Source organism: Lycorma delicatula, chromosome 12 (assembly GCF_047948215.1).
Source record: "Lycorma delicatula isolate Av1 chromosome 12, ASM4794821v1, whole genome shotgun sequence".
In the NCBI taxonomy this organism is placed as follows: Eukaryota; Metazoa; Arthropoda; class Insecta; order Hemiptera; family Fulgoridae; genus Lycorma; species Lycorma delicatula.
Window position 1 is genome coordinate 3,807,560 of NC_134466.1, and position 13,430 is coordinate 3,820,989.

The 13,430-nt window shown below is 32.6% G+C and overlaps 1 protein-coding gene across 1 annotated transcript in view; it reads right to left on the reverse strand.

Annotated features, from left to right (window-relative positions):
- Positions 1-830: 830 nt before the first annotated feature.
- Positions 831-13,430, reverse strand: part of Hs6st (heparan sulfate 6-O-sulfotransferase) — a 120,107-nt gene continuing 107,507 nt past the window's right edge. The window contains exon 6 of the mRNA XM_075380020.1: positions 831-944. Coding sequence (XP_075236135.1) covers positions 909-944 — 36 coding nt within the window. The 3' untranslated portion in view covers positions 831-908. The remainder of the gene's footprint in view (positions 945-13,430) is intronic.

Below are 13,430 nucleotides of genomic sequence, written 5' to 3' on the forward strand. Positions count from 1 at the left end.
TCCTATAGCACCGCATTTCAAAAGCTTCTAATCTTTTCTTCTCAGATACTCCGATCGTCCGAGTTTCACTTCCATATAAAGCGACACTCCAAACATACACTTTCAAAAATCTTTTCCTGACATTTAATTTGTTTACATTTTTGATGTCAACAAATTATATTTCTTACTGAACGCTCGTTTAGCTTGTGCTATTCGGCATTTTATATCGCTCCTGCTTCGTCCATCTTTAGTAATTCTACTTCCCAAATAACAAAATTCTTCTACCTCCATAATCTTTTCTCCTCCTATTTTCACATTCAGTGGCCCATCTTTGTTATTTCTACTACATTTCATTACTTTTGTTTTGTTCTTGTTTATTTTCATGCGATAGTTTTTGCGTAAGACTTCATCTATGCCGTTCATTGTTTCTTCTAAATCCTTTTTACTCTCGGCTAGAATTACTATTATCATCAGCAAATTGTAGCATCTTTATCTTTTCACCTTGTACTGTTACTCCGAATCTAAATTGTTCTTTAACATCATTAACTGCTAGTTCCATGTAAAGATTAAAAAGTAACGGCGATAGGGAACATCCTTGTCGGACTCCCTTTCTTATTAGGGCTTCTTTCTTATGTTCTTCAATTGCTACTGTTGCTGTTTGGTTCCTGTACATGTTAGCGATTGTTCTTCTATCTCTGTATTTGAACCCTAATTTTTTTAAAATGCTGAACATTTTATTCCAGTCTACGTTATCGAATGCTTTTTCTAGATCTATAAACGCCAAGTATGTTGGTTTGTTTTTAAAATAATAATTGTATAACAAAAAAAAAAAAAAAAAAAAATTATCAGAAGTTTTTAATGAAATAAAATTATATGTAATTTCCATTAAAAAAAAAATGTAAATGTAATTTAATAGGCGTACAAGGAAGTCACGTGATGTTCACATCAAATTTTTTTTGATGTCCCTGGAAAAAACCAACAAAATTAATATATTAAATATTTATTATTATAATCAAAATATATATACATTATATAAAAAATAACATTTTACATGATACGTATATAACTTTTCCATCGGTTAATACAAAATAATAACAAAATACGCTTTACTACATTACAGACACATATTACGAGTACATGATTAAATTTATATATACATAAATATACAGAGTGTTTCACAAATAAACGGAACAAATTTCAGGACATGTTCAAGTAAATACGGGACCGGCTTCCTTCTTTCAGTTATAGCTTGCAAAAAATTTCGCCTGACTTCTCCTCCTTCGGTAAAATGAAACCAAAGGAACCTAAATTAAGGAATAATTTTTTCGATTTCATAAGGTTTTCATCTAAAAAATTTAATAAAACTAGCAGAATTAAAAAAAAAAAAAAAAAAACAGTATTTTAAGTTACATAAAAACTGATATCTAAAAGTACAATTTGTTAAGTTTCATGGACAATTCCTAGGATTTGAAAAAGGTTTTACAAAATCGGTGTCGCAACATATAATTTCGTTAAACTGACATTAAACAAATAAAATTTCATTTTGATAAAATCTAAATAACTATAATAAACTGTACTACATGAAGAAGAGTTTAAAGAAATTATAATTTTATTTATTTAAATAAAACAGGCAGATAAATTCTATATTATATTCTGAAACTGAAGCGATAACAAATTTCATTATTTGAAAATATCTAGAAATAAAATAAATTTTATTTTTAAAAAAAACCAATAATGTGGTGAGAGCCCGCTGTGCATAAGCAAAGTAAAAATAAACAATAATGACATAGAATTAGTAGAAAACTTTAAATATCTGGGGGAAAACATCACACACAACCTCAAAGAAAATCCAAACTGGAATGAAAGAATAAATAAACTCATCAAAGCCGCAATAAAAACACAAAACATCTATAACAAAAAATGCACGTCTATAAACACAAAAATAAGACGTTATAACTCGGTTATCCGACCGGAAATACTTTACGGATGCGAAACCGTATTTGGACCGTACCAGACAAGGTTTACCGATAAACTGGAAAAGATTGAAAGACAGATTCTACGACGATGCGTCGGGAAAAACATTAAAAAAGACGGGATTTGAAGAATTATTCCAAACGAAGAGATTTACAAAACGATCGTCCCGATAACTAATAAATTTAGAAAGAAGAGAATTTCCTTTCTAGGACATATTTTCAGAACGGAAGAGACCAGACGGATAATCGAACTTTTCTGGAAGAAGAAAAACAGATCGAACCGGTTATACGAAGTACAGAAAGACGTAGAGGAATTAGATATAACCCGTGAAAACCTAAAAACGAAAACCGGAAACTATGAGAAATTAAAAAATAAAGAAACAAGATTCCTATCGAAACCCAAGAAAACAATAAGCCGTACTCTGTACAAGAAGATCTGAAACCCTTAGAAATTACTGGCAAAAAAGAAAAGCTGAAAAACAACAAATCAGCAAGAAAAGAAAGAACTTGCCAAAAAAAAAAAAATCAACTAAAGTAATATATTATGGTCTTCAAAGTAAAAAAACAACTAGGACGATAGTCTATAGTAGCATTATTCAAATTTCACGGTGTTCTATTAAAATATCGGGCGATTCAAAAAAAACGACTTCACAATTTTAAAAGCATATAAAAAATTTATTTAGATAATTTACAAATTAGGTTGAGATCTCATTTCATAAAAAAACACATCAAGTTTGTCACCCGACAATTACTTTCGTTCGATATGGATTAATACATCAGATGTTCGATAATGCGGCGACATACAACTCATCTGAAGTTGAAATTCATCCAGAGAGTGGCCGACACAAGTCAGGCGTTACATCTGCAGCGTTAATTCGTAAGGCAAACGCGATCTTCAATGAAACCCCACAAGAAAAAGTCTAGCGGGACTGGAAAGCGAGGTGGCCGTGCGATTGGATGTTCACGACCCGTTTACCGATCTGGAAATCGAGTATCGAGAAAATTACGGAATTCTAAACCGCCGTTTCTCAACACAACTGATACTACGAACCTATAAAAATTTTAAGCGTGTATTACGGAAACGCAAAGAATTACACTGCAAATTTTAGAAAGTGCAGCTTTTTGTTTTTTAGTAATTCGCGGAGTAATTATCTAAAAAATTCAGACGGTACTCTAAAGTTGCAGTTGTACTGGCAAGCAGTGTTCGGTTTTCTCAGTTGTATCCATATTGCCGTTAAAAAATGAGTAATAATGTATTTCAAGGTCGTAAAACTACGTAATAAATATAAAGAAGTTCGGGGACCACCGATTTTTTTCCGGTGACGACCGTTTGAGAAATAGTGTTTTACATTGTAACGAAGCGGTGCCCTGTCTTGCTGATAGTAATAAAATAATTTCCAGATAGACGACCACGGAATTCGTTAGAACTTCGTCGTTAAGAGTCGACGAAGTCAATGAAATATGTTTTACAGTTTTAAAAATGTCCTAACATAACAGCGAAATGAAAACGGGGGAAAAAATAAACGCGAAAAATTCTATTTCAGTTCAATTAGATTAGTAATAAAACGACGTTTTTTTTTCATTTTATGAACCGCAGGACTCGAATATTCATTTTTTCTATTTTTAAACACGACTTTACGAATCGTAACGCTAGATAGCAGTACTTGATAATGTACTAGTTAGCGTAGAAAAACTTGATAATGTACTTGAAATAATAAAATTTAAAAGAAAATATACAATAAAATTATTTTTTTAAATTCCCATCGCTTCTTTAAAAAAGAAATACATAAAACAGAAAAAAATTCGAACGGTAAAATTTTTATTCTACAATTAGAACTTTTTTCTTTTTGGTTTGTTTTTCCTCCGGGTCCGCAGACCCGGAGGATAAGATCAACGCTCTGTAGCGTATGTGAAAAATGCCACGCCTGACCGGGGAATTCGAACCCAGGACCTTCGGATTAAAGGTCGAGACGCTACCACTTAATCCACGGAGTCCCGCTCTACTAATCGATAACTATTTCTCCATCGATAACTAATCGATGGAGAAATAAAGTTTATTTAATAATAATAATAATATAAAAAAGTGTGTCTCCACAGATAAAATCGAGGGTTACACTTACAAAGTAATACGTGCAATATTACATCGGGAATTTTCGATTCGTAAAGGTCATTATATTAATTTTATTAAAAAAAGGAAAAATATTATGTGAAATGAACGATATGACTATCAAAAAAATAAATTGGCCATGAATTTCAATGAATGTATATTTGTTTGTTCTAGAAAGGAAATAAATTTTAATAATAAATCCATAAAATAACAATCGATAATTCATAAAAAAAATAAAAGAATAATTAACAAAACGCAGTGATATCCAAAAAAAATTACAATGAAATTGTAAATCGTACGGTAACTCAGATATCATTTCTTTCGCTCAAAAAATTTAGCAATATGATACTGATATCAAAAAAGGTAAGACACTATATTATTTATTACAAAAATCTGTTATTAATTTACAATTTTCTTTAAAAAAAAAAAATACATGTTAGATATATGTAATAGATAATAAACAATGTTTAAGCGTTCCATATAATAAGGAAAAAACAGAAAAATTGTTACAAACTCTTGCCGGTCCGATTTCATTTATTAAACAAGGAATAATGATAAGAATTGTATTATTTCTGTAAATGTGTTATATATAAATGAAATCGGACCGGTTTTATGTTTTTTGCTTATTATTTGGAACGCTTAAACATTGTTTATTATCTATTATTGTATATCTATTGTCTATTACATATATATTTAAACAAAATTCTAAATTAATAACAAATTTTGAAAATAGAAATGTAGTAGTATCTTTAGTTTTGATATCAGTATAGTTTTGTTAAATTTTTGAGCGGAATAAATGATATCTGCGAGACTTTTACCGTACGGTTTACAATTTCATTGTATTTTTTTGGATACAATTTACGGTTACCACCTGGAAGAAAAACGGGACGTACAGTCATTGTTTTTTTTTTTGGGGGGGGGCATAACAACCTGCATCAACGAAGATTTGGTGCCAAAACTAAATTGCATGCCTACTAGGATTTTAACTATAGTACTCTTTTCCAAAATTACGTTGAACTGCAGTTGGTGACTACAAATCGTGAAACCAAAACACATAGCAAGCGCATTCCGCACCGGTAAATATATGGATTTTTTTTAACAACGCTGGTGACCGAATTCGGTACTAATGAACTACGCGAGTCAAAATTTGATATGTTTTCTATGAAATGAGACCTCAACCGAATCTGTAAATTATTTAAATAAATTTTTATACGCTTTTAAAGTGTGAAATCCTTTTTGAATCGCCCGGTATTTCGAAACCAAAATTCATTATTTATATATATTTTGTTTATTATTATAATATATACATTATAAGACATATTATAGGACATATTATTATAAGAGGAACCAAACGACAAGCCCAAAAAAACTTGATTCAGCAAATAGAAGAAAGTTCCAAGAAAACTAATTTCCGAGACTATTATAAAATTTTTGGTCAGGCTCTTCAAAGATATGAACCACCCACCCTTATGCTGAGAGGAAAAAAAGGAAATATGGCCCACACCAATAAAGAAAATGCTGAAATTTTGGCAGAAACCTTCAATAGACTCCTCAACTGTGACGACCCCCCAAAGCTTTTTGAGATTGACACTGAAACTCCAGTTAAAACTTCACCGGTAAATATCAACCCGGCCAACAATTCAAGAAGTTCTCGCAGCCTTAAATGAAATAAAAAACTACAAAGCAAGCGGAGAAGACCAGCTTTTCGCAGAACTCTGGAAACACTCATCAGTTTATTCAGTCAAAACTTCCCTACATCTATGCCTCGTGAAAATATGGAACGAAGAAAAACTTCCAGAACACTGGACCACAGCCCTCATCCATCCATTACATAAAAAAGGGGATAAAACTAATCCTGAAAACTACAGAGGCATATCTCTCCTGGATTGCACATACAAAATCCTGTCGAGAATCATATACAACCGATGCAAAGACCAACTTGAACTGGAACTTGGGGAATACCAAGGGGGATTTAGGCCATGGAGAGGTTGCCCGGAGCAAATAATATCCCTAAAACTTATGATGGACTTATATAAAAGACGGAAAAAACAACTAATAATCACCTTCGTCGACTTTAAAAGGGCCTATGATTGTATACACCGACCATCCGTGCTGAATATTCTGAGAAACCTGGGCCTTCACCCTAAACTCGTAAACATGATAAAATTAACTTTAACCGATACCCAGTCCAGAGTGAAATTCAGAGGTGAACTCTCTCAACCCTTCTACATAAAAACTGGATTGAGGCAAGGAGACGGCCTCTCACCACTCCTTTTTAACTGCGCCCTCGAATTTGTCATGAGAAAATGGTACGAAATAAATCCCAAAAATATAAAAATGGGTACTAAGAAAAACTCCATCGCACTAAATCGCCTAGGATTTGCAGATGACCTCGCTCTTTTAGCAAATAATATTCAAGAAGCCAAAACACAAATCATGAGCCTTCAAAACCTAGCACAAAAGATAGGGCTTCATATCTCTTTCGAAAAAACTGAACTGATGGCCATAGATCCTCTGGTAATAGAGCGCATTACGGTAAACAATCAGAAAATTAAAATAGTAAAACGATTTAAATATCTAGGGGAAATAATAACTTATAATTTAAATGAAAAAGTGACATGGCAAAACAGGACAAATAAAATGATTAAATCCCAAAAATTAACTCGGTCAACATATAACAAAAAATGCCTTTCTGCTAAAACAAAACTTAAACATTATAAAACTGTAGTACAGCCAGAAGTCACCTACGGAAGCGAGACACTTTTCAAAATCACTCAGAAAAACCGAATTGAAAAAATTCTGAAAATAGAGAGGAGAATTGTCAGAACGTGTATCGATAAAAAACACCAAAAAGAAGGCCGATGGTGGATCGTGCCAAATGAGGTGGTGTATCGAGAAATAGAGCCTGTTACTGATACTATGCGGAAAAAAAGAATCTCTTTCTTCGGTCATCTCATAAGGACACCGCAAACAAGACCGTCAAGAAATATCATTGAAAAGCTCTGGTTCCAAAAGCTAGAAGTAGTATGGATCAAAGAAATTAGAGAAGATATGAAAGAATTGGGAATTTCCCTGACCGACCTACAGAATAAAACTGGAAAAATTACAAAGCTAAAAGATAAGAGCATTAGATTTAAACAAAAGACAGACAAACGACAAAATACAACGAAGAGGGTGTTTACGGATGAAGAAAAGAAAGCAAGATCTGAACGGATGAAGAAATACTGGGCAGCTCGAAAGAATAAAATAACACGCTTTTCTCAGAAAAGATCCAACTAAAATTGACTTAAGTGGTCCCATGTTGGCCGTAAAAGCATAATAATAATAATAATATATACAATTTAAAATATTGTTTTCGAGACACCGATTTTTTGTTTTTTCCAATTATTTTATGAAAAATTACGACAGATATAAATAGATGTAGGACTTGTTTTATTCAAGTCAAAAAAACCCCTTAAATTTAGCCGTTAATTTAAGTTCCAGGAAATAAGAAATCAACGCGAAATTTTTCGCAAGCTATAACTGGAAAACGAAGCGTTACCGAACCCATGTTTATAAATATGGTTTTTTCTTTTTTCTTCATTTGTAGAACAGTTCTGAAATTTTTTCTGTTTCTTCGTGAAACATCTTATGTATACACTTCTATATACAATTAACAATAATAATATCTTTGGGATGATGACAATTTTTAAATCAAAAAAAAAAAAAATACAAAGATGTAATATTACAAAATATTTAAAAATGAAAAAAAAAATATATATAACAATTTATTACTTATGTCTTTCAATCCGTTAATTCTTATAAATAATTATAAATAAATTAAACACAAACAATTACTACTGCTTTTGGTTTATATCGAAGTAACATAATACATTTTTAAAAATATAAATCACCATCAGTAACAAAGGTTTTTTAAAATTTTTGTCATTTTAACTTAGAGAAAATCACATTTAGAGAAATTTCACTTACGCACGTTTATGTAAGCGTAACCTGTATATGAATATGTTTAAAAAACCTTTTGTTAACATCTATTCGTTACCTCTAAAAATATATAAATTTATTTATTTTTTTTGGGTCTAATTCTTTTAATTTTTATTATTAAAAATCTATTTTTTTGTAGTTATTTAAATATTTTTAACGAAAATAAAAATAAGATTTTTAATAATTAAATTACAATGAAAAGAACTACGCGATGTATGATATGATTTGAATGACGTATCCCGGAGAATAATGCAATAATTTGCCGGTTTTTTTATTTCACAGAATTCACCATCCTGAGTTAGGAAAAATTAATTTATTGTAAAATAAAAGTATTTCATTACTTCGGCACAAACCGTGAACGTTTCAAATAAAAAGCAGTAAATTAAAATTTTTATTAGCGATTTTAAACATAATATTAACAATTAAGGAGGAAAAAAACAACAAAAATTCAACCGAAAAAAATGCACCTTTAGACGATCCATCAATTACGTAAGCCCAAAGGAAAGAAATGTGTTCACGAAGTTGAAAAAAGTTGATTGTCTCAAATTATAATGTGCGAAAAATCTTTGCTCAAAAGTTAAAAAGAAGCCATTAATGAGTTATACGAAAAACCAAGTATTTTTTTAAAAACATACCGTACATGCCACGTTGGATGAAGGGAGACATCGGTAGTAAAGCCGTGCTCAAAACGGAAATTCATTATTTAAAATTCAAACACAACAAACGTGACTTTTAAATAATGAATTAATCGATTAATATTTTTTACTTTGATGGTTACCACAGTTTGAGTTTTCGGACAAAAAATATGTTATGAGTTTTTTTTTTTATTTCTATACGTTTCACGACCCAGGAACCCCAAAAAGTAAAAAAAGTGGGGGGAGAGAAAAGTATTTGAAGCTTAATAACTTTTACCTGGATAAACCAATTTTGATAAAATTTTGCACAGAGATTTTTGTATACGGGGGAAATTTAACGGTAGATCAATTTCATCAGGGGATGGGATAAATAGTTTCTTTAGAGGGCAATTTTCTCAAAATTTTGCAAACATAACACCGCATTGTACTCTGAATATACATGATCTTACCGTTAAACAAAAAAATTGCCCCCAAATTCACCCCTTTCCCAAACATTAAAAAAAGCTATATTTTTATTTAACGCATAGCTTTTAACAGATTCTTTAATTTTAAAAATATATTTTTTTAAATTTTGAGACTTTTTCTATACATCATTATTTTTCCATTATAAATAACCGAATCCAGGAAATTATAACTTCACATTTTTTTAATTTAATTATTTAATAATATTTATTTTTTTAACGTTAAAAAAATTAGAAAGGCATAAAAAAGTGGAGGTCACACACGAAATCAGGAAGCAACGATACGATAGAACGAAGAAGAAATACTGGGAAAGGCCAGACTAATACAGAAATTAAAGAGGAACTGAAATACGGATGACTAAAGCGTTCCAATGTGACCTCAAAAGTAAAAAAAAATTATTTTAATGAATTTTTTATATTTAAGGGAGTTGTCAACCCAAATATTCATTAATATACAAAGTGTTTCTAAAATGGTTATTGGCTATATTTTTTCAGATTCTACTTAAGGATAAAATATCCTTAGCAAAAATGTCGATTTCCCCTTCGTTCTCACCTGTCCGCCACTTTGTTATTTTTATATAAAAATTTATATCTCAAGTTCGGATAGACAAATCGCATTAATATTTGGTAATAAAGTTTTGAAATCAGGAATTAAATACCTTCGCAAATTACAAAACGGCGTGCATGTTTATTTTTCAATCTTTTATATCTCCATAAATATTACTTTTATCAAAATTTATGTTATTTGCTAAAATATTACGCTTTTTATTTTGAACAAAATGATGTTTTATCTTTTTAAATAGGTTAACGAATACTCGAGTTATGGGAGAAAATTGATACTGTAATTTTGCGTTAAAATTATTCTGTCTTTTATTATGAGATTCAAATTGTACGTGAAGTGGACATGAAAACAGACACAAAATTACAACATCAATTTTCTGCCGTAACTCGGCTATTTGCTAACCGATTTAAAAAAATAAAATGTCATTTTGTTCAAAATAAAAGGCTTAATATTTTAATAATAACACATATTTTGATAAAATTAATATTTATGGAGATATAACGGATTGGAAAAATAAATATGGCCGCCATTTCTTTGCTAATTTTAAAACTTTATTACCAAATACTAATGTGATTCTACTATCCGAAATTGAGATATACATTTTTTATATAATAATAACAGAATTTCGGAAACTGGGAGAACGAAGGAAAAATTGAAACTTCACCAAAGTTTATTGAGGATGCAAATGGCAGGCTGCTTACTGACGACCGCGACATAACGCAGGGATGTCTTAGGCGAAGAAGTGGAAGACGTAACCGAATCGGAGGTCGAACCTGCACTGAAAGAAATGAAAAGAGGTAAAGCAGTGCGACCGGACGAAGTGCCCGTCGAAGTCTGTCCGAGCGATCGGCATCCTCTTTCTCTGTATTTTGTTCAACGAAATTAAAAACGGAAGTTCGATGCCTGCGGCTTTTCGTCAAAGCTTCCTCTTGCCGTTCTTCAAAAGCAAAGAGGAGACTCCAGAAAATGCGGCGATTACAGAGGTATAAAACTACTGTCGCACGCTACGAAGCTTCGGGAAAAAGTCATTAACAACCGCCTGATGAAAATCGTACTGTCAAAAATTCACGTAAATCAATGCGGTTTCGGGCCCGGCAGATCAACAGCGGATGCGATTCAACCTATGCGTATACCGGTGGAAAAGTTTAGAGACGCCGCTAGCAATTTGCATATGATATTCATAGACCTCGAGAAAGCTTTCGATCGAATGCCGCGAGATTTGAAACGGACGGCGTTGAGAAATCACGGTGTTCCAGAACGATATGATGAAATCATTACGGACATGTATCGCGATGCGACCGCAAAGGTGAGATGCACGGCAGGAACGTCGACGGCTTTTCACGCGAACACGGGGGTACACCGAGGCAAACGCTGAGCCCGCTGCTCTTTAACATCGTTATTAATTATCTGACGTCGCACATCGCGGATGAATCGCTGCCGAGCGTACTTTTTGCCGACGATGCGGGTCTCGCGGGTGAAAGTGTTGCGGTGCTGCAGGATGTTTTCAATCGTTGGAAATGTGCACTTGAAAGTCACGGTCTGAAGATCGGCGTATCCAAAACGGAATATACGTTCTTGCCGTTCGGCGACGCACAAGCACCATCGCCTGACATTATGATCGACGGTCGAGTTACCCCGAAGCGAACAAGTTTTAAGTATCTCGGATCTATATTGAATCAAAGAGGCGGCTGTGAGCAAGATGTGAAACGTCGAATCACCGCGGCACGGTTGAAGCGGCAGCAGATTTCGGCTGTTCTCTTCGACAAGCGTACGCCTCCCGCACTTACATATGGAGCAAAGCGTCGGAAACGATACGAACAGTTTGATCGAGATCTCACGACCGCAGAGATGAAAATAAGTCGAATGTCTCTTGGTGCGACTAAGTCGGACCGCATCAGAAGCAAACGAATACGAGGCTCCCTTCAAATAAAAGAGTAAATCTCTCGAGAGCGAAACGATCGGTTCGAAAAGGTTGATTCTCAGCATCCTTCAAGTGTTACAAAAAAAAAATGGCTCTTGATATCCCGCGGGTCAAGAAACGAGGAAGAACAGTTGGTGTAGGCGATCGGAAGATCGACGATTGAAGCGCGGCTTGACCCGGCAAGAGAGGGACGATAGAATGAACTCGAGAATGACACTCCGTTCGATGAGACCAAATCGAATTGAAATTTTACTGTTTTACTGATTACCACGGAGACTTTCGTCTCACAACAGGTATTATATATGTAATATTAGTCATTACGTATATTAATAAAGCAAGGAAGAAGAAGCCCTTAGATCTATTCATAAAAAAATAACTTACATCCAGTAATTCAACAACGAATCCTTTGGTTTCCGACCAAACTTTTAAAACAAAATACAATAAATTAAAAGATTTTCTGTTAGAGAAACGAATATTACGACGATGATTTGTTAAACAACATTAATTAGAAAATTAAAAAAAAATGTATTAAAATAGATTTCATTAAATTGCGATTCATTTTGTATTTTGTGATGATACTCCGATTAAGGTTTTACTATAGTCTTCCTTGATCCATCCAGGCAAATGTTAGAGAAGTTTAATTATATATATATATATATATATATATATATATATATAAGTTAGGGACGGGTATTTATGCTATTATAATAAAAATGGGTAAACTAATCGATTTTAATTACGCGTACTCCACATCAATTACCGACATTTTCGTTTTATTCTCTTTAGTAGCATTTACCCTTGATGTTTTATATATATACATATTATGTACACCAATCATTAAAGTAATGCGAGTTCCATCTCAGCTTCAAAATTTAGAAATACTAAATTAAATTTTAGAAATAATTACTTTTATTTGTTCCTTAATTCTTTAGCTCTATGTATATATATATATATAAAAGATAGGGCTTCATATCTCTTTCGAAAAAACTGAACTAATGGCCATAGATCCTCTGGTAATAGAGCACATTACGGTAAACAATCAGAAAATTAAAATAGTAAAACGATTTAAATATCTAGGGGAAATAATAACTTATAATTTAAATGAAAAAGTGACATGGCAAACAGGACAAATAAAATGATTAAATCCCAAAAATTAACTCGGTCAACGTATAACAAAAAATGCCTTTCTGCTAAAACAAAACTTAAACATTATAAAACTGTAGCACAGCCAGAAGTCACATACGGAAGCGAGACCCTTTTCAAAATCACTCAGAAAAACCGAATTGAAAAAATTCTGAAAATAGAGAGGAGAATTGTCAGAACGTGTATCGATAAAAAACACCAAAAAGAAGGCCGACGGTGGATCGTGCCGAATGAGGTGGTGTATCGAGAAATAGAGCCTGTTACTGATACTATGCGGAAAAAAAGAATCTCTTTCTTCGGTCATCTCATAAGGACACCGCAAACAAGACCGTCAAGAAATATCATTGAAAAGCTCTGGTTCCAAAAGCTAGAAGTAGGATTGATCAAAGAAATTAGAGAAGATATGAAAGAATTGGGAATTTCCCTGACCGACCTACAGAATAAAACTGGAAAAATTACAAAGCTAAAAGATAAGAGCATTAGATTTAAACAAAAGACAGACAAACGACAAAATACAACGAAGAGGGTGTTTACGGATGAAGAAAAGAAAGCAAGATCTGAACGGATGAAGAAATACTGGGCAGCTCGAAAGAGTAAAATAACACGCTTTTCTCAGAAAAGATTAAGTGGTCCCATGTTGGCCGTAAAAGCATAATAATAATAATAAT